Source organism: Neovison vison, chromosome 2 (assembly GCF_020171115.1).
Source record: "Neovison vison isolate M4711 chromosome 2, ASM_NN_V1, whole genome shotgun sequence".
NCBI classification, from domain to species: Eukaryota; Metazoa; Chordata; class Mammalia; order Carnivora; family Mustelidae; genus Neogale; species Neogale vison.
In genome coordinates this window covers 18,888,737-18,915,215 of record NC_058092.1, presented here as the reverse complement: position 1 = coordinate 18,915,215, position 26,479 = coordinate 18,888,737, and the positions used below count along the sequence as shown (strand labels likewise).

Below are 26,479 nucleotides of genomic sequence, written 5' to 3'. Positions count from 1 at the left end.
TTTGTGGTTCAAAAAGAGAACCTTTATTACTCCATCTTTTCATCATGGGAACGTCTTTTACAGCAACACAAAGCAAAGCACAAGACTCATCTGCAGACACACGGGGGCACACGGACAGTTTGTCAGCCAGGGACCCACAGGAAGGCCAAATCCCATTCTTGGTCTCTCTCTCTCTCTCTCTCACACACACACACACACACACACACACACACGCACAGCCTCTCAAGGCCAAGTCCTGTTCTCTGTCTCTTTCTCACTCACACACACACAGCACGGCTGGGGCTTCTGGACCCTGGTGCCAGGGACAGCTGGCGTCGGGCCCACCCACTGCTGCCTCAGAACAAACCCACGGGCCCGCACCAAGGTCTGGGGGGGCGGCAAGGTACAGGAGCAGGGCAAGGAAAGGAACAGATTCCAAAGTCTGATAAAGACTCTATGAATCCCCCCCACCCCCGCCAACTCCTCGGCCAGGCACTTCTGGCCGAGTTTAACACTCCAAGTGCTTGGAGAAGCAGATTCTGAGAAATGGTGTGTTTTTTCCCCCGGCTGGCGCAACCTGCAAGCGTCAGTGACTTGAGCTCAGTAAAGCCAAGCCCAGGAGGCACCTCCATGTGGAGATGCAGCTCTGCTGGGAGCCCTGGGGGGGTAAAGTGGGAGGAGAACAGGAGACGGAGGATAGCCAGCCAGCGCCATGCCCCGACCCAGGGGCGAGAGCCAGGAAAGAAGAGCGTGATGCTTCAGAGTGTGGTTTGGTTTCACCCTCCCAATTAGCATCGACACTTCATTTCCACGGAAATCGGCAGCCAGACAGCTAGCAGGGCAGGAGGCTCAAGCCAGTTGTGTGTGGAAAGGCACCAGATGGTTTGTTATGAAACACGTTTTGGTCAGAAAATAGCTGGGGTTTTTGGTTCCTGGGAGGACAACAAAGCCAGAAAGAAGGGAGGTGCGAGCCGGGAAAGGCGAGAGTGAGAGGCAACTTTGGCATCAGATCTACTTCTACTCTGCACTCTACCCCTTCCACAGTCGGGGCCTGTCTCCTCCTCTGTAAAATGGCGACAAAGCCGTCCTGACCAAGTCTCAGTGCTCGGTGCCACACGTTGTCCCCGGAGGCGTGGGGAGTCGGAGCTGAGACCCCCATGCGGACGCAACAGGAAGAGTGGGCACGTGCCCGTCCAACTCGGGGAGAAGAGCACGGCGGGGGACCCCGACGGAGGGCAGTCACAGATGATCCCCACTGTTGCAGTCTCTCTTGGGACCCGTGGGCAGCCAATTACAATGGTTCTGAGCAACGACGGGGCCTACCCGCCGGGACTTCGGGCCTTCTTGCGGCGGGGCAGACAGGAAGCTCCCTGTAGTACAGCACGGTGGAGGAGCCCCTGAGGGCTACACCTGCTGTGTATGCTTTAAAGTGCCAGCTGCGCACCGTCTTTGGTCGGGGGCAGCCCCTCCACTGGGGAGCCTGAGGCGGGGGCGCAGGCCTGCTGGGCCCCAGCCGAAGGCACACTTGAGGACAGGGCTCTCCTGAGGCTGTGGGGCCCTCTTGTGCTCCGTAAGGAGTGGGGGCGCCGCCAGGGAAATCTGGGTCCTTAGAAAGGGAGAAGGGACAACAAAAAATGCTTTGGTCACCGTCCTGACACCCACAGCAGAGAGAGCTGGCTCGAGAGAGGGCAGAAAGCTGGTTAAAATACTGCGCTCGTGCCGGACGCAAAACCGGCTTCTGAGTTGAACCAGGAGTCACTGAATAAATATTCAAGGCATCCTTCAGTTCTTACAGAAAGAGCAGAGCCAAAAAAAAAAAAATGTCCTCCTTCCCCACTGCTTGACTGGAGGCAGCTGTGACTCGCAGGCTGACAGCGCTGCCACCCAGCAGAAGAGGGCCAGGAGTCCCGGCGCCCGCCCCACGCCGCCACAAGTGGCTTTGGTCTGTCACGTGTCCCACCAGCACCAGGGCCCTCAGAAGCTGAAGAGGTCATCCTGCTCTGCACCGCGGCCATCGGGCTTGTCCCAGTCGACAGGTGAGTGGCACTCGGCGTAACGGATGTCCTGCGCTGTCAACCCAGTGTCCAGGACCTGAGGGTTCGTCCGAGAGTGCGCCAGCCTGGAAGGCAGAGCTGTGTGAGCCCAGGGCCCCGAAAGGGGGCTGGCAGGAGCCTGAGCAGTAGTGCCGGGGCAGAAGTGAGAGCACACCAGTGGGAGAAGGCCAGGACACAGGGGCCGGAAGGAAGTCCTAGACATCAGGGCAGGTGGCGCCTCTGACCAGAGTCTACCCTTGAGGACCAAACAGCTGAGAAAACTCTGGGGCAGGCAGGGGCATTCCCGCCACAGAGCCACCCTGACCCTGACTCCACCGGGGACAGGTGGGAAGGGCAGCGCCGGCGCGGACAGCGAGGGACACATGCGGGGTGGAGGCACGGCAACCGGGCGCGGACTAGCGGCGAGAACTCTGTTACGGGAAGGAAGACAGCCCAAGCGTCCAAAGAACAGAGGAGATGTAAGTTAAGGACCTGTACAGCCCAGGTCCTTAGAGGAATGGGAGGCAGTCAATAAATGAGGTGTTTCCAGGGAGTTTTTAACAGGCTGGGGGAATGCTCCTGATTGGTCAGGGTTAAGTGAAAATCAGGATCCCCAAAGCAAATACCATTGTGAGTGATCAACGCAGAAAGAAAAATGTATATGTATAGGATTAGCATGAATTAAACCCAAGTCTGGGCTGTGGGATTACAGGATGGTGTTATTTCCTGTTTAATGCTTTGCTGATTGTTCAAAGTTGTTAGTAAAGGGCATAGGTTCTTAAGTAATCTGGAAAAAGCAAATGGAAGATTTTCTTAAAATGAGGGCCTTGTAGTCAGCTAGAGAAGCAGGAAGATGGTAAAAAGAATCTCTTTGTCTCCATGAAAGAGCCACCCATGCCGACCCCCGATCTGCCCGGGCCAGGCCCAGGGGTTTCTAAGCAGGTTCTGGCAGGGAAGGAGTTGGGGAGGAAGGAGCGGGCTGCAGGCGGCTGCTCAGGGTTCCCAGAAAATCAGGGACGCCTGACTGACCACGCCCAGTGTTCAGAACCCGGAGCTGCCCAGGGCTCTCCTCAGCCCAGCCTTCTCCGTGCCATGTCCCCAAGCTAAGGTAGCCATGGCTACAGGGCTGGCCCCTGTGAAGATGGGGAAAGGCCATCAACCTCGTGCAAGACCAAAATATCTCCCTATAGTGCCTAACATTCCTCCTCTATGTATCGTTCCATGGACTTCATTAAGCATTACCTCCTCCCTGCCCCCTTCCACAACTGCAAAGTCTCTGGAGGGAACAAAGCCTACAAAAAGCCAGGTTTGGAAGATTACACTAGCTGTAGAAAGATGGAATCAACCTGAGCTGCAGAGTATTTAGCTCATCTCAGACTGTGGTAGAGAAGCCACTAGGAATAGTTTTTGATTCAACAGCAAGAGCCTTTTAGCAAACCTGGCCAACCCGACAGTGAGTTCCCCATCCCTGGAGGTATTCGAGTTGAGATTTTACACCCTGGCAAAGGTCAGAGTTCATATTCTCAGATATGGCAAATGACCCCAGAGACCAGCCCACAAGTACCAGGCCCTCTTCCCCAGCACAAGGAGCCCAGCTAATGTTACCTCGAAAATGCTTCATCCAGGCCATCATCCAGCTCCTTGGGGAAAACAAAGAAGGAGATATGAATCCTCAGTGGGGGAGCCCGTGCTCACAGCCAGACCTTAGCCCAGCACTGGGTAAGCTATGGGGACTCGGGACACAAGCGCAGGAGTCTGGTGGGTGCCTGGGGAACAGGCACACACATTTCAACACACAGGCCCAAAAGTGGGGTATAGAACAGGACAAAGAGCACCTGGGGGGTGGGTAGAATTCCCAGCTCTGCCACAACACAAGGGACCCCTTGGCAAGTCCCTGCTCCTCTCTGGGACTCAGCTTTTCCTTCCATAAAATGAGGGGTTGGACAGAATAACGTAGATGACTTTCAAATTCCAAGAGCAAAGAGGGTAGGGAAGAAGGTTTTCTTGCTTTTCTCCACTTCCAGGCTCCTGAGGGAATAACTCACAGCAGGAACCCCACAGCTCTGGTGGGTAAACAATGGGCAGGGCTCCTTGCAGCCTCCCTGAGAGGATGGGTAGGTGCTAAGAGTGGTTCCCAGGCAGCAGAGAACGGGCCTGATACCTACTTGAAGGGGCTGCAAGGAACGGGATTTGTGTCTCTCAAGTCCATCACCATTCCAGATATTTTACAGTTAAAGAAAATGACAAAGTAACATGTGATTCTGCAAGTGATCCGAGAGCAAAAAGGGGACGTGTGGTGGACATGTGACGACTACAGCCTGTGCCTGACCTCATGGCGTCGGATTGATCATGACTTCCATCACTGTAATGTGCTCATGTGAGATGCTGGTATGTGGAGAATTTGGATGAGAGGTGAACGGGAATGCTATGTACTGTTTTTATAACTTTTTTGTTAAGTCTGAAATCATTTTCAAGTGCAAAAAATTTCTGTATTTTTAATTAAAAAAAAAACAAACAGGGGTGCCTGGGTTAAGCCTCTGCCTTCAGGTCAGGTCATGATCTCAGGGTCCTGGGATTGAACCCCGCATCGGGTTCTCTGCTCAGCAGGGAGCCTGCTTTCCCCCCTTCTCTGCCTGCCTCTCTGCCTACTTGTGATGGCTCTCTGTGTCAAATAAATAAATAAAATCTTAAAAAAAAAAAAAAAAACAGTTTTCTCTGGGAAATTCTGCAGGCCGAGGTCATCATCTTTACTGAGGGGATGAAAAACCTGAGACACAGAGAGGTCAGGGGGGCTTGTCTCGAGTCACAGAGCGAGTCAGGGCCCAATTGCTAACCACCGGGCTTCAGGCTCCTCCTTCAGATGGCGAAGCGGGGAGGGGTGTCGGAAGCAAACCGTGCCCACGCCAAGAACAAGGGAGCCTTTGGCTGGTTCTGTGGTGGGCCGAGCCACAGGCGCTCAGACCAAGAGGTTGGGCATTGTGAGAAGACAGCTGTGCTAGGAGCCAAGCCTGCTGGGGATGCAGCCCTGAGTTCAAAGGGGACATTGTTCACCCCCCACCCTGGGCCTGGGCGCTGCTGGGCTGAGTCTGGTCCTCCCATAGGCCTGAAGTCATGGGTGCCAGGGCCTGGGCCCTAGAGAAGCCTCAGGCCTCAACCAGGGATCAGGCAGAGGCTCACTGGATCCCTGTGGAGTCCCCAGGCCACATGACCACTCACCCAGACAACACTGCTATTGTTCAAGCCTTGAGGCCTCGGTGCCTCGTCCATGTTAGTGGTATTAGCGCTGACTGTGGACAGCGGGGCCTTGGCCGTCTCTTCCAAGTCCAGCAGGTTCCCAGTGGCAACCACTACGAGGGGTCGGGTCAGGTGTGTCAGTGGGAGGAGTCTCCTATTTCCAGGCTTCATCTCCCAGCCCCGTCCTAGAGCCTCCCAGGCCATCCTGGTCCTGACCCCATCCTCAGGCATTGCCCTCCCAAGCCTATCAACAAGACTACCCAGAGCCCCACCCCAGCACTTCCCCAAATGGCTGGACAGCTGCCCACAGGGCCCAAATTTCACCCCAACTAATGTTTTAAGCTAAAATTTTCACATTCACAACAGGTGTTGAGTTTTTTAAGAGATCACATAAATAAGATGTTAAATGTACTGAGAGAGGGGTATACACATACTTACATATTTGCATAGACATATTTGGAAGAACATGCATCAGAAAGAGTAACCGTTCCCTTTTATCTGCATTTTCTAATTTATCTATGTTGAGCATGTATTATTTATTTAACAACAAAACAAAAATAAAAAACCAAGGGTTTGCCCCAGCCCTGGAGGGAGTGAGTAGGGCCCTCTGGATGAAGGGCAGCCCCCGATCATGCAGCTGATTCCGGCCCCATCCCCTGCCCAAGACTCACAGCTCTTCAAAGACGGGGTGCTGTCTCGGAGGCCCCCGCCTAGGACGTCCCCGCCCTCTTGGCTGGCTTTCTCCCTCTTCTCCTTCTCTGCGGGACAAAGGCACAGAGGGTTGCAGGCCCCACCCCCAGCAATCACTGGACAGGGGCTCACATCAGGTGTCCCGCAGGGAGAATAGAAACTGTAGATCTGACCCTCATAAGCACCCTGGGGGAGGGAGACAGCTGTTCCTTTCCTTCACAGGGGGACAATGGGACTCAGGGAGGTGAAGGAACCTGTCCAAAGTCACACACCAAGTAGGTGAGGAAGAGGAGAGTTGGGCCTGGGCCTTTAGTACCCACTCCCCACTCCTCTCTCTCTGCCAGCCCTCCCCTGTTCCACTCCCACCCCCTACAGTGTCCCTGAACAAGACTCACCTTCCTTGGACACCTGCCAAAACTCAAAGGCGACTTTGAAGGCCTGGGCGACTGTGAGGGTGACAGCCTGGGCCTGAAAAACAGGAAGCGGGGTGGGGAGGGGTGCCTTGTCAGGCAGGTAACAGCAAGTCTGAAATGCAGGCCTGAGGCTCTGCTCCATCAAGGCCCTGAACTCCCAGATGGGTGAAGGCAGAGTCCCAGCCCCTCCCAGGTCACCAAAATAGCCCTGCGGTGTCACAAAGCCACACCCTCTCCGAGCAGACTGGGCCACATCCTCACCACTGGTAGGTAGCACAGCCAAGGTTCCCACCTGTATTCCAGCCCCAATGTTTGCAATGGCTGAGCACCTCTACTTTTCCCCCTTTCCTTTGGGCTTCTCTACATTCAAATAACTAGGGGCTTACTTCTTCCAAGAAGCCCCCCTAATTACCCGAGAACTTCACACTTAACCCTTGGAATTAAAGAACAGAAAAGCCAGAACTGGAAAGTGCCTAGCCACTGCCTGAATGACCAATTTCTAGAGGCAAGGGTTAAACTCCGGGCAGCCCTGCGCCGGGTGGGAAGGGAGTGCAACTGGATCCACAATTCAGTGCGTGCCCATGGCAGAGGACCAAAACCATTCAGCGCCATAACGCACCTGGAAGAGGGAGCCACACCTTGGCTCTTCACCTCTGAGGAACTCCCATGCACCCCGCCAATTCTCTCAGGTCACCGGGACTGGGGCCCCACAGGCCCACCAACATCTCTCTGGCATCATGTCTATCAAAGTGGCACCCGCTCACATGCCTGTGTCTCCCTATCTGGGTGCTTCCTTAAAGCAAGAACCCAGTCTAAACACCTTGATCCCCAGAGCAGGCCAAGCCCTCCAGAGCTGCAACACTGCATTAGCCCAAGGGGCAGGCCTCCTGAGGCCTCACTCAGCCAGGACCTACCCCCAGCCCACATTCATGGCAGCCTCTTCCTCTCTCTGCTTCCAGTTCAGGGTTAATCACAGCTCAGCTGCAGGGAGTGGGAGTCCCAGAGCTCAGCTGTAGCCGGAAGCGACATCCAGCTTCCTTCTGACAGCTCGAGCCTAGAGAAGAAAGCACCAGATTCCTTCAAGTGCACAAGTTCAGGCCTACTCAGCCTTGCTCGGACCCATTCCCTTTCCCTCCACCACACAACCTGATTTAATTGAGAAATGAATCTGCGGCTACTGCCTTTAAAACTCTTTTTTCTAAAATTTAAAATCCTTAAACAAGCTGACTGATCCATGCCAATTAAACTTCACGAAGTATAAAATCTCATTTGAATGTCTCCGTCATTTACATTTTTGATGGAAGTACGGGCGCTTTATGGCAAAACTTAAATATGGTAATTAAGTATGAAACTCTTCACAGCTGTTTACAATTTAAGCTGTCACGTCTGAATCAAGTTTAATAGACCCAGTTACCATTGAGAATGCCCATGAACTAAAAATATGGGCTGATTACCAGCCGGAGTCAGCTCACTACATACCCAAGACGCGGCTGGTCACCTAGTGTGGCAGGGAGATGGAAACACCATTATTTTTGCTTCCGGGATATCTGGGGCCATGAACCTGATACTGGTTTTGCATCAATCCATTCATTCATTTGCATACATTCCTGCCCTTTCGCCCTGAAATCCCAAGCTACAAGAAAACCAAACATAACCCAAGATGCACGTGTGTGCAGGTGGCTGCAAGTCCAGGCCGGGCTGGGGCTTGGGCGGGCCCTGATCTCTGGGGCAGCTGCCGGAATCTGGGCAGCATTACAAGAAAGGACTGCTCGAGCCTGCCCAGGGGGAGGTCTTCCGTCCCTGATCCCGCAGGCTAAATGCTTCTCTCTTCTAGGAGTGCCTTTGGCCTGTGAGTCCCTCAGCACCTGAACCGGGTTCTACTTCATCCAGTTTTTCTTGTCTCTGGCTTGTTCCTGTAACCAGACTGTGAATTCCTTCAAGGGACCAGGTCTAGCTCAGGACACCCAGGATCCCAGACCCCAACCTAGTACTCAGACCAAGTACGGCCATGGGTCCCTTAAGGCCCTGCTGGCCCAGAAGGATTACCTGAGGAATGCCAACGGCCACGTACAGCAGAACAGCTCTGCCCCAGCCTGCCCGGGATAGAATCTGTTGGGGGGGGGGGGTGCGGAGCCACTTTGTTTACTGTCAGTCCACCTGCACTACAACCCTGGGCCACATCAAAGCCACAACCCCACCTTCACTTCCGAATCCCGAGGCTGCAGGGCTGGCGGAGGCCTCACAGTTGGGCAGACAGAAGCATTTCTTTCTGGGGGAACTCATCTTGGCCATGCCAAAAAGGAATCACCAGGGGAGGGAGGCCGGGTGGCTGTGCTGCCCGAGCTGAGTTGAACAGGGGGGTGAACCAGAAAGGAACCCCTTCCCGCCACCCTGGGTGGTCACAGACTTCTAGCCCAGAGAAAGTGTAGGGATACATGGAGACTGTGGGCCCCCAGCCAAAAGCAACAGGCGCTATGTCGGCATGCAAATTCAAGTTTCCCCCACAGGCTGACTCTACCCACTCACCCCAGCTCCAGTCACATCTGAGTCCTCCACCACCAATCATACCATTTAATTCTGCACCTGCATCTTTGCACATGCCGATTCCTGTGCACTCCCTCTCTTACCCCCCCACCCCCTTTCTCTTGGCCAGCAAACTCTTAACTCATTACTCAGCCTTCAAAGCTCAAAATCAAAATGTGTCCTTCTCTGGGAAATCCTACTGACCTCTGGTGAGACTTAATGACCTCCACCCTAGAACTGAGCCCCCTGGGTTCCAGTTACCAAGTCCTGGCCCTTCTGCCCCACCACCTTGTTGGTATCTCCACAGCCGATTCCCTGGGTCCCCAGGTCCTAACACAGTGCTCAACCCAGGACAGGCAGCAGTGGACAACTGGGGAGGCACCTGACCACTGGGGGGCTACAGAACCTGAGACCCCCATTTCAGCCTCTGCCTCCTTCTCAGAAAGGTCCACTAAGCCCTGAGAAGCTCAGGATTTCCAACATGGCCAGGTTACTAGCAACCTGGGCTTAGCGGTGGCCTGGGGAAGGCGTGAGACCACCACCCTCATGTCGGGTGGCCTGTTTACGTGCCCTGCCCTGGGCTGTCTGAAGGCAGAAAGCCGGCTAAGGAAGGGCGGATAAGCTATAATTGAGCCAGTCAGCTCCTGACACAGAGCAAAGTGTGTGAGGAAAAGTGACGAGCCTGGGCCCAGGTGTCCAGCAGGAGCCACCCCCTCTGCCAGGCCAGGGTTCGGCTGTCAGCGCCAAGCTGCAGGCAGGTTGTTTTCCTCAATAACTGACCTCTTGGCCTGGGGCAAGCTGATTTTGTTCAAGCCTGTCCAAAGTCCTCTGGCCCCAGACCAGGCCTCCCTTCAGCCACTGGGCTGGCATCCGCTTTCTTTTACCCCCAGCACCCCTTCCCAGAGGAAGCCTCTGGAGCTTGGCGCCCCTCCTGCCCAGGGTCCACACTCTGCAGCAGTGGCTATGGGCCAGCTGCCCTTGCCCAGTGCCTGCTCTGGTCGGTGGGGAGGAAGAGACAAACAATGGGGACATAATGAGCCTGTATTTTTAAGTCTCTGTGGCCTCCTAAGAGACAAAGCCAGGAGACACTGTCTGTGAGAACAAAGCTGTCATGGGAGAAGCTACTGCAGTTCGGGGACCTGGGGCATCACGAGGCCTTGGGTGAGTGGCTGGCGACACTGAGTCTGCAGGAAAGAAACAAGGTACACAGAAGAAAGGGGCCTTTCAGAATAATCCTAGAGGTCACTGAGGTGACCTCCTCATTCTGCTGATGGGCAAGCAGCCCAGAGAAGGGCAGGGTCTTATCCACAGTCACACAGCACAGCAGCCAGAATTACACCCCTAATCTGTCTCATCCTGCAGTGTTCCCTCCAAAAGCCCTTGGTAGGCTGAATCATGGCTCCCAAAGATGTCCACATCCTAATCCCTAGAACCTGTGAGGGTTAGCTGGCATGGCAAAAGGGACTTCAAAGGTGTGATTAAGTTAAGGATTTTGAGGTGGGGGTTATCCTGGATTACCTACGGCGCCCAATCACAAGGAGCCTTCTAAGAGCCAGGCAGGAGGTTCAGAGATAGTGACAATGGATTGACAAGGGAAGCAAAGTGACAACGGAAGCAGGAGGAAGACTGGGAGGTGCTGAACTGCTGGCCCTCGGGTTGAAGAAGGGGCCAGGAACCAAGGAACGGTGGTCTCTAGAAAGTTTAAAAAGGGCAAGAAAATGTATTCTCCCCTAGAGCCTCTGAAAGGATTCCCAACTCTGCTGACCCACTTCAGACTGCTGACGTCCAGAACCAAAAGAGAATAAATTTGGGTTGTTTTAAACCACTACTAAGTCTGCGGTAATTTCTTATAGCAGCTATAGAAAACTAACACCATATCTCGAGCAGGCCCTGATGGGTAGCAGGAAGCCTGGGGGGTCACGTAAAGACTGTGATGTCCTTGACGTGTCTGTGATGAGAGGGGTAGGGGAGATGATCTTGTCTCCTTGGTTCCAAGGACCACAGGATCTGGGGAGGGCTCTGGGCTCCGTACAAGGTTAACAGAGGCCAACACTAAACCAATAAACGTCAGAGTCTCCTCACAGAGCAGATGCTCACACCTCCAGGCCTCCGACCAAACAAAGCCTCAACACCAAAGGTGAACTCACTCTGCCTGCTTGTCGCAAAGTTCAAGACAAAGCCCAGAGACCACAGGGGTCTCCACTCGTCTCAGCTGGAAGTGGCCAGAGGTAGCCTGGAAATGGGGCAAGGAGCTCAGGGCTCCTTGCAGTCATGCAGCGGGAGAAGCAGCATGGGCTGAACCCTTGCTCTGCCCAGCTGGCTGTGTCATCTTCAGCAAGACAGCTGACCTCTGTGAATCTGCTTCCTTGTTAAAAATAAAAATAGCGAAGCTAGTAGCAGCTGTCACCCCACAGAGCTATGAGGACTAAACAGAAGATCCCTCAAAGCCCACCACTGACAGAGGCGCATGGTAGGTGCCAAAAAATGGCCATTTCCCTCCCCACTCTGGCTATAGAGAGCCAGGTCCCCTAGCCTTTCCCATGAGCCCTCAGATCATCAGTCTCCAAGGACTAATTCCTAAAAGGCCCTGAACCCCCAGACCGTACTGACAGGAAAGCCCCCCCTTCAAATCCAATCAATCATGTTAAAGAGGAAGGGACTAGGGCACTTACTGGGGACATGGCCTTGTCACCACCCACAGGCCAGGATGGCCACTGAGGGCAGCTCACAGTGAGGCTGCCTACTAACCGCAGCCTTACTCAGTGCTCTTAGCATCCATGTGAGGGTCCCAGGAATTTCATTCCTCCTATTAAGTGATATCACCTCTGGCTCTTGCCTCCCCCCTAGGGCAGGGCTGCCAAGGCCAGAGCCTGCTTGGGCCCCAGCCTCTCCCCACTGACCACTTTCCGCTTGGTGCAGAGGAAGGCATGGCACTCAAGATTCTCGTTGTGCTGGCTCTGTGCAATGTAGGCAAACACTTTGTCGTGCATCTTGTCTGCTGTGCAATAGGAGATCCTGAAAGGCAAGCGGGAAGTGTCACCAAACCCAGCGCAAGGGCCTGCCCACATATGGGTTGCCCCACAGGGCATCTCCCCTGATTCCCCAAGAGCTGACTATGCTACTCCACCAGGGGGAGACTAGAGAGACAGCTTTGGCCTCTGGACCTGGCATTCTGGGCCATCAATGGGGGGCAAACAGGCTAGGCAGGAAGGAGTGGAGGGGACTTCCCCCCTCTACTGAGCCATACTCCAGAATGGTAATAGCTACGCCTTTCCTGCATCCCAGGCCAACGTTCTAGATATGACTTCACTTAATGCTCAGAGCTGCCCTGAGAAGGGTTCTATTATTATCCCCACTTTTCAGATGAGAAACTGAAGCTAAGTCTTGGATCTCCTGAGGATTCCAGAGGTTGTAATCACTGCCATGCTTCCCTTAAGGCTCTGTGCTGTCCAGATGGCCCTGACCAGACAGGGGAAGCAGGACACTGCCCCAGCCGCCCATGCCCCTCACCAGGCCTTCCCTCCCAGCCCTCCAGTCATGCCCCTGCCCAGAGGTCATAGGAGTTCCAGGCCCTCTCTCTCAGGATGACTGAGACTGCTGGCAAATTCTCCTAGAGCTGTGGTCAGAGGTCAAGGAGCTGGGAGTTGGGTGAGGGAGTGTGAGGATGACCAGACCCGGAGCCCCAGCGGGTCCAGGAGGAATACACAGCAGCTCCCTCCTCCTGGAACACTTGGCCCAACCCCTCTTGTCTGCTCCCTCCCTGCCAGCTGCTCGGCCTGGGAATGTCAATCAGCAGAGGAACTGGCAGCCCCAGATGGGACTGGAGCTCAGCAGACTCCTTCCCCTAGTGCGGCCCCAGCTTCCTTCACAGCCACTGACACAGCCATCGGCACCACTTAGAACCCACAAGCCAACAGCTACCTCTTCTCCATCCCAGCAGATCCAGCCTCCTGCCACCTTCCTGGGGAGGCCTTGTAAGGTCAGACAAGCCCCTCCTTCTCTGCTCTCTTGGGAAATACTTATACTCTCTCTCCTATTGCTTTCCCTACACGCCCTCCTTGGTGACAGGGGCTGGGTCAAAAGGCTCCCCTAGTTAAAGGAGACAGGAAGAATCAGGAAGGTGAGAGGAGGACACCAGCCAGAAACTAAAACCAACCTCCCTCTTTCCCCAACCCAGTACTGGCCTGTGCTCCAGCGGGGTGAGCCACATGCTTGGAGACAAAGCAAGAGGGCGGAGGAATGCCCAGCAGTTGAGTGCCTGCTGGGCAGAACTCCAGCCTCTATGCCCTGGTCCCAGCCCAGCTACTACCTCACTGTGGGGCCTCAGGCAACTCCCTGGGCCTCAGCTTCTCCATCTGTAAAATGGACTGTCCCTTCCAGCACTAAAATCCTACAACCAACCAGCCAAGAGAGGGAACAGGGAGAGCTTGAGGTTTCAAGGGCTGTGCTCTGCCTCCTTGAGAACAGTGTCACCCCCATCCCCCCATACCATCTACACTCTGGCCTCAGACTCTTGCCTTGAGGCCTCCCTGAATGCCTGGCCAGATGTCCAGAGCTGCTGCATTCACAGTGGAAGGAAAAGGCAGTGACTCCACACCTCTCGGCTCCAAGCCTGCCTCAGCAGCATGCCTGGGGAGGGGCGGTGGGGAGAGGGTCCCAGTCCTCACTAGGCCTCAGCTGCCTACTGCAACTAGGAGTAATGACAGCAGCAACTGCCCTTTAACTGAGCACCCACTATGACCAGGTGCTGTGCACTCAGCACTTCTAACAGCGCCGTGAGGCAGTGTCTGTTTCCATCCCCCACCCCCAAACACACACATAGGAGGAAACTGAGGCTCCAAGCTCACCCAGACAGAAAGTGGTGGAACCTAGGTTCAGAAAGGGCACCCCCCTCAATTAACCCAAGCAGCAGAGTGAATGTGGGGGATGCTGAGCATACCTGTAAATGGACACGTTCTCGATGAGCTGGTTGGTGATGTTGTCGGTCAGGATAATCCCCCGTGGCGACACCTTGAGGGTCACTTTCTGCAGCTTCTTCCCGCTGGCCTTGGCCTTGGGGTAGATGTGGGTGAGAGAACCTGCCTGCCCCACTTGGGACCTACTCTCATGGGCTACACCTAGTTGGTCTAAGCCCTAGACTCGAGGCCCCCGTGAGGCCTCAGCGTAGAGACATCAGACACGCTGGGGAAGACAGCAGTCAGCACTCTCCTGTGATAAACACAGGACAACCCCGGCTCATGAAGCACCTGCTGTCTGCCAGGCACTGGACCTCGAGTCGTCCTCAGAGGCAACAGAGCTTCTTCTGAGGAGGAAACAGCTCAGAGGTTAAGGGAGCTGCCCCAGAACACACTGCTAAGAGGGCCCACAGACTCTGAGCACGGAGTGGGCTATCACAACCCAGCAGGATCACTCCTGGGGACTCTCCACTCCACCCACTAGACCTAAGAGTGTCTGAGCTGAAGGGTCCAAGGCCACCAAGGAGGTGCATTTAGAGGGCCATCCTTACTCAGGACGGGGAGCTGGGGAGGGGATAGATCTGTCTCTGGTGCATTTTCCCATCTCTCAGGTCAGAGGGCAAGTGCTTGCGTGACCGCAACCTCCCCACTACTCCTTGGCACTAAGTCACCAACCCTGAGGTAAGGGACCTGAGTTGGGGGAGGGGGAGCCTGGGAGAGGCCAAGGCCAAAACAGCTGGAGAGGAGGACATGGACCCTGACCCTACAAGCCCAGTGGCTCTCCTCTACCAGAGTCCCTAAGCCAGATGCAAGGGGAGTCAAGGATGGGAACAACTGAGATGCATCCCATCAGGGTAGTAAGCAGGGGATGAGCAGTACCCCAAGAAGCAGCCGGCCCTTGGCTCATGGCTCCCCCACCCTGACTGGGGCTCACCGTGGCCACAATCCTCTTGACAGCTGCAGCTGACAGCTCCTCGCCCTTGGGCTGCTCCACCAGTGTCATGCCCAGGTACTTGAGGCTGAAGAGCATTCCCTCTAGCAGTGTCTCCCGAGTGTCTGTCCAGTTCTCCGGCAGCTCTGTGCAGAAGGACAGTCCCTTAGACCCTGTCCTCCCTGCACCCATTTCCTAGGAAGACCTAGCAAAGGATATTGGGGTTGTCCATCTACCATTATTTTTACTTATAATAAAGGACTAACATTTTCCAGTACCTACCAAGCACCTTGGTAAGAAGCCTTCCATAAAATATTCTCAAACCTATGACAGCCTATGAGACAGACACTTTCATCGCTTACCCACTTACAAAGACACTGAAGCCCGGGAGGTGAAATCACACAACCACGTCCACAGAGCCAGCAAGTATAAGAGCCAAGATCTGAGCCCATATTTTCAAGTTCAAAACCCAAACTCTATACTTCAATACTTGCTGAGAGCAAACCATGCTATTTTCTTACTGAATTTTCTACATGATCCTGGGAGGTGGATGCTATCCTCACTTTACAGATTAGAAAACTGAGGCTCAGAGAAGCAAAGTCATCAAAAGGCCACCTACAGTGAATAAAGAGTTGGGAGTCAGAACTCAAACCTGGGTGGTTCCCAGAGCCCTAGCCTACTCTTACTGGCCTCCATCTCCACAGCCATGAAGAGGAAGAGGCAGGGGTGGAGGACCAGGAGAGAGGTGGGGGCAGGGGCAGGAAAGGGAGAGGTGAGTGCTCAAATGACATCTTATGAAGGCTGCTGGAATACAGCAGACCTGGGTTCAAGTCCCAGCTCTGCTTCCCACCACCTCCATGTGTTGGGAAAGTCCCCTCTCCCCTCTAAGCCTAGTAATGCTGAGGCCAGGGTACAGAGCAGGGCACACAGAAGGGTCCTCTGAAAACTCTGCCCGAGACTGAGGTCAGGAAGGTTGGGAGATGGGAGCTATGAAAACTTAACAGAGAGAGAGCTGGAAAGCCCCCACCTCACCCCACCCATGTGAGAGAGGGCCCCAAGCAAGCAGAGAGGCAGGAGGGCAAGTGTGGTCTTCATCAGTGGTTTGAACAATCCCCAGGGTTTCTCCCCAGATCACTCAGCTGGAAGCAATGAAGCCAGCAGTGAAGGATGGTCTCTGGGGATCCTTCCAAGCAGATCACCAAGACAAATGAAAACCCCACACTCCTGCATGTCAGGGCCCTTTGCCTGTCCATTATCACCCCTTCTCTGACAATGCAGTGTAGGAGGTATGATGATTGTAGCCACTTTAAAGCGGAGGAAACAGCTCTTCAGCTTCACCCACGATCTTGGATAGGGCAGGATCCACAGAGGAATCAGTTTCCAGAGGCCACCATTGGAGGCAGGCAGGGCCAGCTTCCCTGGACCACTTTCTGGGAGAGGAGCTGGGAGAATCCTGTACTCTCCTTGCTTATCCAGGAGCCCTCAGTGTCTCTAATGGAAGAGCCACAGAAAGAAAGCTTCGAACTGGGCATCAATGGTGCCAGGGCAGCTGAGGCCGGGTAGGGCTGCAGGCCCCGCCTACAAGGCACAGGCTGGCTCAGGGGTTCCTGCGCTACTGGACCTAGGTGGCAGTACTGGGCCCTCTACCCTGTCTGGCCCATGCTGCCCCTCCCAGCAACTGTCCTGAAGTTCTCCTCCTCCAGGGGTTCTACCTTCTTTTCCACCAGCCATAAGAAGCCTTGCATACCCACACCTCTTTGGTTTTGACTTGAGCAAGCCATTGTCTCTCTCTCTGACTGCTTCCTCATCTGAAAAAGAATGCATGGGTATTGGGGGGGAAGGGCTCCTTACAAGAACTTACAGGTGTACCCGGTCCCCCTGTTTGAGGTCCAGGTGAGCAGGGACTTGTTGGCTGGTCATCCAGAGCCTGGCATGCAGCTGGCACTCAGTATTTGCTGAGTGAAGAAATGACCTGGACAACTCCAAGGCTTCTTTCAGGTCTGTAATGTCTCAAAACCATCTTCAGCTGCGAGCCCCAGCCCACTGCCTTCCAGCCCTTGCACTTGGGCCACCACCCCAACAGGAGGCCCAGTCCCCCCTGAGAAGACCCCCAAGGAATCCTATCCTCTGCTGTATCAATCACAAGCCTGTTCCATTTGATCCTCCAAAAAGAATCAGAAAATCCCAGAGGTGACCCAGTCCTGGGTTGGGTGATGGAAGCCCCAGGGCAACTCAGACCTGAGCCTCAGCCTCAGAGAAACCAAGACCACCCCCACCAAGACCACCATCACATCATCAGTTCAAGACTGAGCTATCAAGTAACAAAGACAAGAGTAATAACAAAGCAGCTCTGACCACTACTTCTAACATTCACAGCTACCTTCCAGCCAGGCATTCTTTCATTCCCCTTTCAAAGGAGGGAAGGGAGGCTCAAAGGACATGTGATTTGTCACATTAGTCATCTACCTAACTCTAAAGCCCAAGTTCCTGATCAGTAGCCCATCCTATTGATGAGGGAAGAGAAGGCTGGCTAAGGACAAAGCAAAAGGCTGACACCTTGCAACCTCCTCCCCCGCCCCCCACTCCTGGGTGGAACGGGTGTGACATTCTTTAAAAAATCTCCAACCCATCTTAATGTTAATACCTTGCTAGAGGGCAAAACAACCTTGGCAATGGCAAGGCCTCTGGTATCTGGTATCTTATAGGTCCTCTTTAGCATATGAAAGTTCTACTGAAACCTCCCTTTTCCTTACCTCCACCCCAAGTCCATGGTACAAAACCTGCCGGCCCTCTTCACATCCCCCGGGAAGCCGCAGCTGTTCCTGCCCACAGGTCCTGTTCCCATGCTTTAATAAACCACCATTTTAAACCAAAATGTCTCAAGAATTCTTTCTTGGTCATTGGTTCCGGACCTCACCCCACTGAACCTCACCTATATTCTAGAACTTCATCACTATCTTCTCATGAGGCAAATCACCTTGATTTTATCAAAAGGTCAGGAAGAAGTGTCTAGAGCCAGAGATATTTCCTCCCACAATTCCTAATTCCTGAGGATCCCCCCTAAGTAGGTATTCAGACTACTGCTTTCAACCCAAGATGCATCTAAGCAAGGATGGCCAACTACATGCTGCCCCATCACTAGCTTCCTTGGCAGACACTGCTAATCAATTGCAGCTCTATTCTCTGATTACAGGCTTTGGACTGTTTCTCAATATAAGGCTCCAGGCAGGAAACACCAATCAGGGGTTGGTGTTGGGGGGCCAATCACGGATGGCCTCGTTCATCTCACTATCCATCCCTGTCTACAGCAAACATCCTTCCTCCCCACCATTTTCATGTCCCCACTATCCCATTTCCTTCAGCTCAGCCTTTCCTGGCTCCTCTCCAAAGCCACTTCCGCCCCTTCCATTCCAAAGGGCCAAAGCTTGCCAAGGTCACAGATGACCTTTTTGCTGTCAAAACATTCCCCAGTCCTCCCCGACCTCTGAAATGCTTGGCATATTCTGCATTCTTCCTTCCCAGGCCTGACCCTTCTATTCCATGGCCTCCTTCATGAGGGCCCTGGTAGACCAGTTGCCACTCATCAGCCATGGAGACCCTCTGCCCAAATTCTTCATGTAATAGATGATGAAACTGAGGCCCAGAGAGCAATGGGACTTGTGCAAGACCACACAGCAAGTCAGAGCTTTACCCTGCCCCGCCTCCCCAGCTCCCAATCCACTACAGGCCAAGTCCCACAATGACTTGTGGGGAGTCACAGGTGTCCCAGTGCCCACTCCCACAATATCCCTGCATCCACACACTCATTCCCATGCACATGTACACACAACGGACACTGCATCCATGCAGAGCTTCTTCCTCGTGATGTTTAACATTTTCTTTCCCACTTCTATGGTTTGGCTCAGGGAGTTGCTTCTACTCAAGGAGTTCCTTCTATCAGAAATGCCCTTCCCTTTATTTGGTTGAAACCCCTTGTGTCCACCCTCATCCAGGAAGCCTTTTTGACGGCAGGATAGCCAGCTGTTAAGAGCAAAGGCCTGAATCCTAGAACCCCAGGTCTGACATTGAGTGATGTTGAGCAAATTAATTACCTTCCCAGAGTCACAGTTTTTTCATCCATAAAATGGGGAAAATAACAGTCCCCGGCTCACAGGGCTACTGTTTTGACCCTTTGATGAGATAATTAAATTAGATAATGAGATAATAAAACATAATGTGCTTAGCACAGGACCCAGCCCATGGTCACACCCGCTGATGGGGCATCTTCCCTCTGTGAGCTGGCCTCCCGTTTCTTTCTTGAGCCTGTGCCTCTCTTGAGCATGGATTTCCCTTTCTTCCTTCCTCCTTCCAGCCACATCACTCACACTCAGCAGCTGTCTACCATGTGTCTTCCTCTTGAAGGACTTCTGGTCATGTGTGTCTCCCCCAGGAACTGAAGAAGGTGCACTCTTGTCCAAAGCTGCAGCTGTGCTTCGTCTTCTTCCCCCTTCCCACTACCTCATCCTCCCAGGCTCAGCAAGATCCTCCTTCCCCTCAAGGAAGGGAATCCTACCTCTGCTCCTATACCGTCCTTCTGGGCATGACTCTTCTCTTCAATGAGGTGGAAGGTCTCTCATGCTCCACACCCTCCCTGAAGAAACCCACCCCTAAGAGCACTCAGTAAGACAAACGCATTCACACCGCCTGCCCACCAGCCTGCCATCTAGGGCCACATGCTCCTAGGGGAGGAGTCCAGGGCTTCAGAAAGAGCTCCCAGAGGTCCTCAGGCAAATACAGGCCTCAGTCCACAGCCCTGTTCCGGTCCTGGTTATTTTCAGCCCTGTGGTGGAATAATGACTGCGCTATTTTAACTTAGCAATTTTACAAATGACCTGCTGTCAGAGTTAGCTGGGGACGGACCATATGCCCAGTTTAACTTGCGGCTGCAAACGTGTGCCCTTTCCTCATTAAGGCCCCTTGCCCAGGACTCAGAGCTGGGCAAGGGGCCCCTGTGCCCCTCTTGGAGAAGGGGAGAACCAGCCTGGCTCGTGTCTGGAAAATCAGAGCAACAGCCAAACCCATGGGCCAGGGGGAACCTCCAAGCGCCCTGGCCTCCAGCCTCTTCCAGTCTGGTGGGGAGATGGCCTCAGAAGCCAAAGGGAAACATCTCAAAAGGCAACTCGAGCTCTACCATGACCCAGAATGTAGCTGCTTTTCTAAGGCCACAGTCTCTTTATCTGACAAACGGGTTCAGTTCCTCAAGAGCATCATCAGAAACAGGTTCAGCATGTAAAAAGTGCCAGGTAAATTTCAGAAGTTGTTAAGATTATCAAAAGAAAATAATTTAAAAATTACTATCGCATAAGCTCTCATTTCCTGGGTACCTAAACTCTGTGAAAGAAAAACGAGGGGTCAAGGTTAAAACCCTGGGGTTTGGAGATGGGCTGTGGGTTTAGTCACTCCACCTCCCTGGTCCTCAGTTTCCTCACTTACAAACTGGGACAACCCCATAGTGTTGCTGTGGGAATGCAGAGAGTTTACACATCAGGTAGGCTCAGAACCATGCCCGGCACACTGAAGTGTGAGCTACTGTCATTACCAAGGGTTGAGGGCTAAGGGCTTGAATGGGCACACAGCCATTTTCTGTATTTTGTGAGGAGAGGCAAGGATATATTAGGATTCTCACTTTATGGATAAAAGAGACTCAGAGGAGTCTGGCCATGACTCATAATTAACAATGCTGCTCTTTACGGGACGCCTGGGTGGCTCAGTTGGTTGGACGACTGCCTTCGGCTCAGGGCGTGATCCTGGAGTCCCGGGATCGAGTCCCGCATCGGGCTCCCAGCTCCATGGGGAGTCTGCTTCGCTCTCTGACCTTCTCCTCGCTCGTGCTCTCTCTCACTGTCTCTCTCTCTCTCAAATAAATAAATAAAATCTTTAAAAAAAAAAAAAAAAGAAAAAAAAAAGAAAAAACAATGCTGCTCTTTGCCTCCCACAGCCCATGCTGTTCACCCACACCGGCAGCCCACCAAGCCCCTTTTCATGTGAGCCAGGGGTCAGGTCCAGGATGACCCAGAGGGGTGGGTGTCCTATCCTGCAGGGCTGCCTGAACAGAGTGCCGCTCCGTGAGCATGGAATGACCTGACTCCTTTAAGGTACCTATGCCTCCCTCAGTCAGCAGACCTGGGAGAAGCAGGGCCCCAGCCTCCAGTTAAACGTCCCCTGCACCTGCTGTTCCCTCTGACTGGAAAGCTGTTCCCAGTTTCCTCCCTCCTATATTCTCACATGTGTTCCAAGTCACCTTCTTGGAAAGGCCTGACTGCCTGCACTGACACTAGCAGTGCCCCCCACCTCGATCCCCTCAAGTGGACATAATTTCCACACACACACCCTTACTAGCCACCTCTCTGCCTGCAGCTCTCTATGGCTACCAGAAGGGCCGATGTCCATGCAGACTGGGGCATTCAGGGCTCCTATCCCTGAATCCACCACTGCCAGGAACTGCCCCTCAAACAGAGTAACTGAAGAGCACATTCTCCACTGCTTCCCAAAGCTCCCCACGGGATGGCGCTCAAGTCACCCACACTGGCGACTGGCTTCATATTGTCCATGTTCTGGACTCTCTTCCCTTCTCACTTCTCCTAAAGATATTTCCTACGGTCTGTTCCCAGATAGATAACTCGCACTCAGATCATTCTCTCAGCATCTGCTTTCTAGAAGAATCCAAAGGGAAATACTACTCTAAGGAAGTGGTCCCCGCCATTTCCTCACAGACCACTTTATCCTTCTTCACAGGGTCACCACTACTCGCCTGCACCCTGGTCATCCTGCTTCCTCCACCAGACCTTGAGCACTGCTGGCAGACAGACAGACTTGTTCACCAGACTCTCCAGCACCTATCAGTACATGGCACATATTCTGTGATCAATAAGTATTATGACTTGGGGGTTTATTTATAATATCTTCTATTGTAAATATTTTAAGTAAGTACAAATAGATCCTCTGTTCCCCACAAACCACCGTACTCTAACTTTCCTGGAACCTGTGCCCTGTATTTCTTTACCAGCTGAGTCCTCGGAGAGCCTGGAAGGAGCCTAACGATCAAAGGGGACCCCTCTTGGAAAGAAGGGTACTGAGGGGCCAGAGTGAGCCTCCTTTCAAGCCGCTGGAAGAAAAGAAAATCCCTGGCTAGGGACTGAGATAAAATATTATGGCTCCTGAAGAGATGGGAAAAAGACCGTGTGTGGGAGAGGGAGGTAGTTCTTCAGACTCAGGACCAGCTGGAAGACAGGGCCATCAGGTTCAGTGCAAAACAGCCTGGGGTTATCTAGCTTGCTATGTGACCTCAGGCAAGCTGCCTCCCTTCTTTGGGTTTCAGTTTCTCCACAAATAAAACAATGATCATGCTAATCCCAGCTGAGGATCTTGAGCGGTTTGGGGAGGAGCAAGTCATGGCTGATAGCAGGTTTCAAGTCTAACTCCACAGGCTTCATTTTGGCCCCCAAAAGTCAACCACGGGGCTCCATTCCAGATCACCGGAATAACTCATCAGGCCAAGCTACCCCAGACATACCCACAGCTTCCCTCTCTACCTTGTGGCCACTACTGTCAGCCCAACCTGGGATGGGGTCTACTCCAGCTCCTCCCATGGCCAGAGTCATGGTGCCTCGTAAGAGGCATGGTGATGAGACCCCTGGGCTGGGGATTTGGAATGTTACCTCTATAAAGCTGTGTGGGCGCCTGAACCTCCAGTCTTTTATCTCTGACAGGGTCTGATAAGAATCCCTGCTCTGGGGCCACCTGGGTGGCTCAGTGGATTAAAGCCTCTGCCTTTGGGTCAGGTCATGATCTCGGGGTCCTGGGGTCCAGCCCTGCATCAGGCTCTCTGCTCAACAGGGAGCCTGCTTCCCCTCTCTCTCTCAGCCTGCCTCTCTACCTACTTGTGATCTGTCTGTCAAATAAAACAAATAAAATCTTTAAAAAAAAAATATGTGCTATGGTGAGTGCTGTGAAATGTGTAAACCTGGTGATTCACAGACCTGTACCCCTGGGGATAAAAATACATTATATGTTTATAAAAAATTTTTAAAAATTAATTTTAAAAATCTATTAAAAAAAAAGAATCCCTGCTCTGTCACCTCACAGGAGCAAATGAAACAACAGAAGCAAAAACTGCGTAAAACATAGAGTGACAAAAGCAGTAGTTACTTTTTATTGATTGCCTTTGCTATTTCAGGCAAAACACTATTTCATTTAATACACACACACAAACACACACACACATACGCGCACACACACAAATCTGAGCTGGGTACGACCATTATTTACAATTTACAGATAAGAAAACTGACAATAATGAAGGACAGTGAAGATTCCACCCAGATCACTCTGGGTCCAGAAGGCTCAGGACAGCATTCTGGGCTTTCTGGGGGTCTGCAGGGGAGAGGGGGGTTCTCCTCTCCTTTTCTCTGCAGGTGTAGATAGGCTTTGAGCCCTCAAAACTTGTTTCATCACAGTAATAGTCACATTGAAGTTCCACATGACAGGAGGGGGGAGAGGGACAGAAGGAAACCACCAATGAGATGCCAGTAGGAAGCATTAATCAATAAGTTTCTCAACACCCCTGTCAGGTTAGAAGTTTTATCCCATTTTTCTGGTGAGGAAACTGAGAGCCGGAAAGGAAAACAACTTGCTCAAGATGAGAGCAGCATGAGAAACTCTTTCCCACCATCTAAGGTGGCCTCCTCTCCCCGTTCCCCAGAATCAGAGGCTTTTAAAGCTTTCTTCCCTTACCTAGCACCCCTCTTCCTCCCCCTTCCCAGGAGAACTGCAGGGTTCCACCACTGGAACAAATCATTATTCTCAGAAGTCCCAGTCAAATCCCTGAAGTATTTAAAGGGGCTATATTTAGGGGCCAATAAGTGTGGGAGATGGTGCATCCCTGGCCTGGCGCTGATCAGCCCTAATGGGTCTCTGACCCCACCCCCACCAGCAGGCCACGGCCCGTGTTCCCAGTGCCAGTCTTGGTTTAGGAGGTGGCCACAGCTGGAACAGTGGAGTGGGGCAAGAGGGAGGGGCAGGGCGGGCTTTCTAGGCCCAGACACGCTGGCACTGGGAACTCGGGCTCCCCTGGCGGAGCCCTGAAAAGAAGGACGGGGGTGGTGGCGTGTGACTGTACTGTCAGTGGTTTCTAGCGGGGGGGGGGGGGGTAGAGGGGGAGGGGAGAAGCTGGAGTCCCAGGTATTTGATAGGAGGGTGGGCGTGTACCGAAGTCCAGGCTCCGGCTCCACAACTACCAGGAAGGCCAGTGTGACCCCAGGCAATCCACTCCCTTTCTCTTGGAGAAAAAAGAGGGACTTACGCCGGGTATCTCAGGCCTCAGGGGAAGGTGCCAGGTGACAGGTTCCCTGAGAGTAATTAGAGCCGGGGAGGGGGGGGCTCTCCCGGCCTCCCAGACGCCCCCGGGAGAGGGGAGAGGTGGCGACAAGTCTGCCATTCGCCTGGGCGCCCTGGGACTTCGGAAGCCCGAGGGGGAAAGTGCGAGAGAAAACAGGTTTCAAAATTAGCCCGAACGCCAGTCAAGAGGAGGGGCCGCAGGGGTCTGGATGACTCGGGGTGTGAAACCTCTTGAGACCCCAGGCTTGAGCCTTGCCCCCAACCTCAAGTAGGTACCCAAGAAGCCTGCTCACCCCTGAGCCTGTTTCTGGGCGTCTGGGAGCCCAAAGACGACCTCCAGGGCTGGCGGAGGGGGTGGCAGGAGCGGGGGGAGCCAAATGGGCTCCCACCGGCCGCGGACCTCGTAGCTAGGGCGCAGGGCTACAGGAATCTCCCCAAACCCGGCGCTCACCCCTCCTCCCCCAGCACTGTCTCCCCTCAGCCGCCCAGCGCCGCGAAGTGGCCAGGTGCCGGGCTTCGCGCACGTCTCTTCCCCTCACCTGTGGCCCCTCCGACTGCCGCCTGCACCTGGGGACCCCGAGCTCCGCACTCTCCCCCAGCTTCTGCCCCTCCTACCCAGCCGCACAGAGCGGGGACAGGAGTGGGAGCGCGACTTGACCCCCGGCGACCCCCAAACCCCCGCAGGACCCGGCAGGGCCGCAGGGCACCGGGCAGACCGCGCCTCTGCCCCCGGCGCCCGCGGGAAGCCGGTCCCTTTGGCCTGGACCCCCGCACGGCCCCGGCCCGGCGGACGCGCACACACTCACTCCGATGCCGGCCGCCGCCCCCCCAGCTCTGCTTGGCGAGGCTGGGGCTCCGGATCAGCGCCCGCCCCGCGGACTTGAGCGCGTCCATGGCCGCTCCGGCCGCCACAGCCAAAACTCCGTCAGGGAAAACTTTCCGCCGGGGCCGCGCGGCGCGCGGGCTCCGCGCTCCTCCCCCCGCGGCGCGAGCTCCGCGCCGACGTCCGACGGGGCGGGGTGATGGCCGGCCAGGCCCCGCCCCCTGTTCCGCCCCCGACCGCCCTGCCTCGCCCCGCCCAGCCCGGGCTCCTGCTCTTGCTCCCCAGGGAGTCCACACAACGGGCACCCCAACGAACGTAGAGGGCCCAAAGCCCGAATGGCCCCTTCTTTTCCCCCCTCTCCCAATCCCCTTGTTCCTAGGATTTCTAGGCAGCCCAGCTATAAGATACTTGGGGACCATTTTACAGATGGTTAGACCTAGGGTCGGAGAGAAGGGTCTTGCCCTAGAGGAGGGTAATGCCGAGGGCAATGGGAGGCTTAGAAGGAGAGGTGGGAGTAGTCGGACTTTGCTGGGAACTGGGCAGGACTATTAAAGTTTTCCTTAGTAAGACCACCTCGGCATTTTATTCACCCAGCAGCACGCAGGCTGCTCTCTGGCACGATCAGGGCTCCAGGGCTGCCCCACCCCCCACTCCATTCCCCATGTGGTGATATGGCCTGGGTATTAGGGTCTAACACTGACTTGCTCTGTTACCTGAGGCAATTCCTTACCCCCCTCTAGGTCTTAATCTTTATCTGTCAAAGGAGATGGGATCCTATTTCTAGTGATCCTTCCAATCTGCCAAGGTCAGGTGCTGCATGACCTGGACCCAGATCCTGCCATGCTTAGTAGGAGGCATTTTGCCGGCAGTCTGGATTCTAGAATTCCTCCAGCACAGATGTGTGAAGTCCAAGATTTAGAGTTCTCTCTAGGATCCTATACTCATCTGTTGGGCTTTGCAGTCAAAAGAGCACATGTCTCCATGCCACAGTCTGGCTTCTTCTAGATGGGGAACTTCGGCAAAGGTGAACTTCAGCTTCTAAGATTGCTGCTAGCTCAGAAGACAGGAGTCCTGTTCCTGTGCTGGGAGAAAGATGGGGCTGAGCTGTCCCCAGCTGGATGGTGAGGCCCCGCTGACATTTAAACTAAGTGCTTTTTCCACCATCTGTCCTTTGCTCCTCCAAAACCCTGCAGCCAGCAATATACCCACTTTATAGATAAGATTTCAAAGTCTGGGAGAGAAGCACTCAAGAAAGGTCTCTACAAGTCAGAGGTTGGGATCAAACTCAAACCCAGGCTTGTAGTCCAGAGTGGAATGCTGGGGATTTGAACCTGTCTCCTTCTTTGGTAGTTGTGAACTTACCTTTCTGAGCCTCACCTGTAAAAGCAGCAACAACACCTATGCCACAGGGCTGTCTGTAAGAATTAAGAACATGAGTTCATGAGTTGGAAAGGCAGAGATCTGTCCTTGAAAGCTCACCTCCAGAAAGCCTTCCCTGACTGCCACCCATCTGTTAGGCTTCT

General features: G+C 53.9%; 1 protein-coding gene across 2 annotated transcripts; it reads right to left on the bottom strand.

The window, feature by feature from the left end:
* On the bottom strand, window positions 1-25,108 carry LDLRAP1 (low density lipoprotein receptor adaptor protein 1). Of its 2 annotated transcripts, none has more exons than XM_044237474.1 (9): window positions 24,940-25,108; window positions 14,762-14,904; window positions 13,812-13,924; window positions 11,773-11,887; window positions 6,332-6,404; window positions 5,918-6,004; window positions 5,229-5,359; window positions 3,618-3,652; window positions 1-2,098 (listed from the first exon to the last, which is right to left on the bottom strand). In XM_044237474.1, the coding sequence occupies exons 1-9, from the start codon at window positions 25,025-25,027 to the stop codon at window positions 1,954-1,956; spliced, it is 930 nt and encodes a 309-aa protein (XP_044093409.1). In that variant the 5' UTR covers window positions 25,028-25,108; the 3' UTR covers window positions 1-1,953. The 2 variants fall into 2 exon arrangements, with proteins under 2 accessions (XP_044093409.1, XP_044093410.1); XM_044237475.1 differs by having other exon boundaries at window positions 3,618-3,649.
* Window positions 25,109-26,479: the final 1,371 nt, after the last annotated feature.